This window comes from Orussus abietinus, unplaced genomic scaffold (assembly GCF_000612105.2).
Source record: "Orussus abietinus isolate OABI.00-Male unplaced genomic scaffold, Oabi_2.0 scaffold1348, whole genome shotgun sequence".
Classification (NCBI taxonomy): Eukaryota; Metazoa; Arthropoda; class Insecta; order Hymenoptera; family Orussidae; genus Orussus; species Orussus abietinus.
The window spans coordinates 1-6530 of record NW_019395510.1 but is presented as its reverse complement, the minus strand read 5'-3'; the positions used below and the strand labels follow the sequence as shown (position 1 = coordinate 6530).

Genomic DNA, 6530 nt, shown 5'->3' with positions numbered 1-6530 from the left:
ATTTTAGACAAAAGACCCGAAGAGTCCGACGGTACGCGCTGTTCACTTCTGGATAGGAACATTATGTGACTCCACGATCTCAGGAACAGCCGCTCTGCGAGCAGCGGAGCTCGACTCGCAGATTTCGGCCACGATCCTGACGAGAGAGGCCCAGGGCCGGGAGAGTCCCAGGTTCCTGGCCTATTTTCGTCAGCAACTCGTCGTGGAGAACGTGCACGAGGAGATTCCACCCTTCAAGATGCACAGGATCTCGGGTCTGGTGATGCCTATCCTAACGGAGCTGGATGGGATTCGCTGGGAGAACATCAGCTCAAGGGACGTCGTCCTCGTCGACGCCTGCTCCAGGTATAGAAGAATCTACACGGTACCAGTAACTCCTACTAGTCACTAAAACCGAGTGCTGGAAGCGAGTGCTTTCCAAGATAGGAGCGTTTACCCAGCCTTCTAGTACTTGCACAGTAGCAAGCAGAAAGTCATGTGCTATACCCCAAAAATGTCGTAGAAACGTTGTAATTTAAAACATTTTACGAACAAAATGATTAAGGTGAAGTGAAACCCCCTTCAAATCAGTCGATTTGAATACAACACTTTTTTTAAGGGTATTGGACCTAACCGTCCGAAACTTTGACACGTGACTCGTGATCATCTAAGAATTGTTCTGACACATTCAAAATTTGGATTTTTGGAAAAAATTTGTTAACTTAGCCCAGACCAGAACCAAATTTGCGTCGAACTTTCATATTTCGATCAATTATTGAAGACTCTAATATGAGAAACGAAAGGGTCAATTATTGAAGACTCTAATATGAGAAACGAAAGGGTCAAGACAATTTTACGACAATTTAGAACACTCTGGTAATCGATAAACTCGCATTTGAACGGGATAAAGGCAAAAAAAGTGTTGTATGCGCTTCTATGCTAAAACGATGGGAATACGAGGTCTCGGAGTGAAAATATAATTGACCTGGAAATCACAGATGGCGCAGGGGGTCCCTCTGCAGTCAATTAGGGCTCCAGAAATCACGAATTCAGAGGATTTCTGGAGTTTTACTTCGATTTCTTGATATTTATTGTACGAAAACGACAGGTGGAGTATGCCTTTTGGTACAATATCCAATATAATTTGAAACAGCTGACAATATAAGAACGAACGTCGACAACGTAGGTATTTAGAAAAATCTTTACTGACGTCGATCAAGTTCCTCGACGTGTTTCACTTCACCTTAAACAGTATTTGAACGTGTTGGGTGAAGAGCTGTACTCTATTCTCATCCTCTATTCTTGTACCGTTGTAGTTTACAATTCTAGAAGCATTCTTCCCCTCGATAGAATTCAACAAATATCAACGTGGGGTCTTCTGTCCTCCTTTGGGCCATTTCATAACAAAATTCAAAACAAAATTGCAGGAAACTGCTTCTATTTGCTCTTGGAACTTGAATGCCGATCTCGAAAAACGCATCTACTCGTGTCTGGTATACAAGACAGTAGAGTGAAACACGTGGCGGGGGTTACAACTCGCGCTAGGAAATAAGATTGAGTTACTAAAATCGAGCATTACTCGTCTCGGATAAACTACCATTTCAGTATTGAAGTGGAGTACTCGCCCAAGGGCCAATGCAAGTCGAGGGAATAGAAAAGCAATCCTATTTCCTGGCGCAAGTTGTAACCCCCACCACGTGTTTCACTTTACCGTCCTGTATACCAGACACGTGTAGACGCATTTTCCGAAGTGCAAGTTCCAAAAGTAAATTGAAGCAGTTTTGTGCAATTTTGTGTTGAAATGGCCCAAAGGTAGACAGAAGACCCCACGTTCACATTTGTTGAATTGCATCGAGGGGAAAAATGCTTCTGGAATTTTAAACTACAACGGTACAAGAATAGAGAATAGAGTACAGCTCTTCACCCAACACATTCCAATACTGTTTAATCATTTTTTGTTGGTAAAATGTTTAAAATTGCGTCGCCCTTTCGACATTTTTGGTTTATACCACATGACTTTCTGCTTATTACCATGCAAATACTAGAAGGGTGGGTCAATGCTCCTATCTTTAAAGCACTCACTTCCAAGCACTCGGTTTTTGTGACTCGTACGAGTTACTCGCACGGTATAAATTCGCCTTATTCCCTTGACTCGCATTGGTACTTGGGCGAGTACTCCTGTACTGGAATGGCAATTTACCCGAGACGAGTAATACTCGATTTTAGTAACTCCTACGAGTTACCGGCAGCGTATAAATTCGTCTTATTCCCTTGACTCGTATTGGCACTTGGACGAGTACTCCATTCCTGTACTGGACTGGCAGTTTACCCGAGACGAGTAATACTCGATTTTAGTGACTCGTACGAATTACTGGCAGCGTATAAATTCGCCTTATTCCCTCGACTCGCATTGGCACTTGGACGAGTACTCCACTCCAGTACTGGAATGGCAGTTTACTTGAGACAAGTAATAATCGATTTTAGTGACTCGTACGAGTTACTGGCAACGTATAAATTCGCTTTATTCCCTCGACTCGCATTGGCACTTAGGTGAGTACTCCACTTCAGTACTGGAATGGCAGTTTGCCCGAGACGTGTGATACTCGGTTTTAGTGATTCGTACGAGTTACTGGCACCGTATAAATTCCCTTACTGGAGACCGTTTCAATGCAACGGAATCTCAGAACAAAAACCAAACATCTATAATAAAAATAATTTACATAATGAAATTTAGATGCCTCGTCAAGAGAAACATTCAGGGACTATGTCTATTAGAGTTCCACTGAAGAAGTACGTTAGTTTCTAAAATAGAAAAAAGTGCCCTCCAGACGGATTATCGCATTTAATAGAAAGCGTGTTATAAGGAAGGAATGAAATAATTGAAGGAAACGCTTCTTCTTATTCAGAGGCGTCCTCTTCCTCTGGTTGGGCTCTTCCTCGGACCCTTTGCACAAAAGGCACGCGGCGACCGTCCTGGGATCCTGGAAGGGGAACAACAACGACCTGCAGATCGTGGTCGTCGACGATGGCTACGAGCAAACCCTCCGAGAGGACCAGCGGAAGTTATTCGACGGTATCCTGGACCCAAATCGAAGATCGGTGGTCCCGGATGGGCCTCGGAAGATCTACCCACCTAGTCCCGTCAAACTGTATAAATGCAGCGAGCAAACCGGGAAGTACAAGGTGGCCGAATTGAAGTCAGGGCCCATCTTCCGGACGGACCTGACTTCCAGTTCCGTCTTCCTGGTCGACCGAGGAGAGGCCGGAGTTTGGGCATGGGTTGGCCAGCAAGTGGACCTGAAAGAAAGATTGGAAGCCGTGAGGAACGCCCGGGGGTTTGTCAAGAAAAAGGGGTACAGTGCAAGCGTGCCCGTTGCGAGGGCCGTTGAGGGCCAAGAGCCCGCAGAAATGAAATCCTTGATCAAAGGATGGGAACCCCTGAAGAAGAGTCCCCTGACTTTGCCCCCAAAATTCGAACCCGATTACATGTGCGAGAAGCCGAGGATGTCGGCGGAGTGTCAACTCGTCGACGACGGATCCGGCAACAAAACACTCTGGAAGGTCAACTCGAAGGATGGCAGCTTGGAAGTCGAGGACAAAGGAGTTTACTATGCCGAAGAGTGCTACGTCATGCGGTACATGTATGGAAGTGGACGCAGAAGCAGGAGCATCGTATGTACTTTCCATTCTCCCTGTATTTAGAGATTTCTGCCCCCAGGGAAGTCTTCCGAATATCTAAAATCGATTTTAAGGTGATATGAAGGAGTCAGTCTATATATCAGAGAAGTCAAATCGTCGGGGAAAGTACTCTCCGAATTGGAGGGACCGATTCGTTTGAAATTTTACCACGGGAATATGCAGCCCCTAAAATAAGTCCTGAAACTCATGATATTTCATATTTCCTTCAAAATTTATTTACTTATCATGGACGAGAACCAATATAGCGTAGTTCGGGCACGTTTTCGATGTCTTACCCTTCTTGGAGGCTTAGAACCGAAAATGAAGAGTTTGAGAACCTAGCTCGAACAATTTAGAACCGAAAATGAAGAGTTTCAGAACCTAGCACGAACAATTTCAAATACCGTAGAAATGAAATATACATTACAGAGTCAGATGAGAAAATATGGTAAATACTTTCACCAACGATTGCAAGAGAGTGTTGGTTTGTCCCGAGGCTAACACGTGTTTTTAGAGCAAAAATTTAGTTGCACCTGAACATCACAGATGGCGACGCTGGTCCTAAACAGTCGTTAGAATAATGAATTTACGGGATTTCGACAGTTTTACGTCGATCTCTTCACCATTACTTAACTGGAATGGCATATGGAACGCTTCAATTCGTGTAATTCTCAACGTACACTGTAAAAGACTTTAACGTAAATATAAATATCAGTAACGAGGCAACTTATGTTACCACTTAAGTACTCAAGATGACGTTACCACCAAAAACGGTACAGATGAATTTTAATTCATCGACATCGATTAAGTTTCTCAGCGTCTTTCATATCATCTTAACTGAGTAAACTCATCGTTTCTTCTTAAAAGCACTCCGTCTTTCGATGGAGGCACAACTTTTTATTCCGCCATTTTTTTATTTTAGACAAAAGACCCGAAGAGTCCGACGGTACGCGAATTTCTCAGCGCCTTTCATATCATCTTAAAATCCGAAAAATCCTAGAATGACATTCACGACGAGTTACTTGAAAAAGTGCAAAGAAAATGCACTTGATTTTCTTAATACAAAGTGAAAAATAATTGATAGTCTTACTTCTTCAAGGTACATTTTTCTCGTAGATCTACTGCTGGGAAGGTGCACATTCTTCGGGGCTGGATAGAGAAGCGGCCTTGGAAAGAGCATGCCAACTTGCCGAGGAGACCTCCGCGCAATTGGTGAAAGCATCACAGGGAAGGGAACCGCCGCACTTGCTGCAAATCTACGGCGGGAAGATGATGATACTCACCGGGCGACATCGTGACAGACGTGAGCAAAAAGTCTGACCAAAAAAATAATTAAGGTGAAGTGAAACCCCCCTCAAATCAATCGATCCGAATAAAACACTTTTTTTTAAGAGTAGAGAACGAAACCGTCTGAAACTTTGACACATGACTCGTGAGCATCTAGTAATTATTCTGACTCTTTCAAAGTTTGGATTTTCCAAAAAAATCTTTTAACTTAGCCCAGACCAGAACCAAAATGGCGTCGATCTCTCATATTTCGATTAATATACAATTATCGAAGGCTCTGATACGAGATACGAAAGTGCCAGGACAATTTTACGAGATTTTAGACCACTCTNTTATTTTATACATTTTAAAAAATCAAAGCATGCTAAATATTTCGTGCGATAATAATAATATATTATTACTTTATTTTGAATACACATACGTACACCAATACTTTAAATTTATATTCCCTGGGTAAGTGCTTTATTTTTTGTAAAAGTAGGTACTTATGTTTCAATATTTTATCTCACCAAATGTTGACACTAATTTAAAAATAGAATACTGAAACATGAACCTTTCGTATTTTCATTTGCGTGTCAAAAAATATCATTCAGATATGTATAGGACATGTTACTTCTTATGTGTAAGAAGTATCAATTCCATGTTCGTACAATATTTCGTTAAATATATTTCGAATATAAAAAACTGGCCAAAACTACTTCATCCTATGTTCAAGAAATGTACACAGCACATAAATCCATATCTTATTAATATTGAAATATTTTCAAAGAACATTCTATGAACCTCTGTGCTATGTATATGTGCTGTCTAGGGATGACTCTAACGTTATGATATGCGCGATACAATCCGTACACAAATGTCCACTTATTTTCAGGGACTTCGAGCGGTTCCCGTGGGAAGAAACAAGATGGGAGTTTTCTTCTCGGAGTCGGCATACATCATCTACGCAGTGTCCGCAAAAGATGGTCCTTTGCCGTATCCTGGCGTACCGGTACACCTGCCAAAATATTTAACAATTTTCAAACCGATCCGTCGAATTTTCTCACGGTCTCCTCGTTCCAATTGAACGCATCGAACGGAACAATTGGCCAAATTGCGTGACGGGTACAGCAATTAACGAGGAAGACGCCGAAGAAAGCGCTCACCCATTCATTAAAACTACGAGACCTGAGAACCAGACATTAGGAGCTATAGCTAACTCTTTCACGGAAAAATAGAAATCATAGACCGGCAAACCTTAAGGTGAAGTGAAACCCCCTTCAAATCAGTCGATTTGAATACAACACTTTTTTTTAAGGGTATTAGACCAAATTGTCCGAAGCTTTAACACATCACTCCTGATCATCTAAGAATTGTCCTGACACATTTAAAATTTGGATTTTTGGAAAAAATTTTTTAACAGCCCAGACCAGAACCAAAATGGCGTCGAGCTCTCATATTTCGATTAATATACAATTATCGATGGCTCCGATATGAGAAACGAAACGGTCAGGACAATTTTACAACAATTTAAAACACTCTGGTAATCGATAAACTCGCATTTGAACGGGATAAAGGCAAAAAAAGTGTTGTATGCGCTTCTATGC

At 41.9% G+C, this 6530-nt stretch overlaps 1 protein-coding gene across 1 annotated transcript; it reads left to right on the top strand.

Annotated features, from left to right (window-relative positions):
- Positions 1-10: 10 nt before the first annotated feature.
- On the top strand, positions 11-4960 carry LOC111674269 (villin-like protein quail; the record flags this gene model as incomplete). The annotated part of the gene is made up of 3 exons (XM_023433770.1): positions 11-345; positions 2886-3651; positions 4774-4960. Coding segments are annotated over 3 exons (1288 nt in total), but the record flags the coding sequence as incomplete, so codon positions are not given.
- Between the last annotated feature and the right edge of the window lie 1570 nt (positions 4961-6530).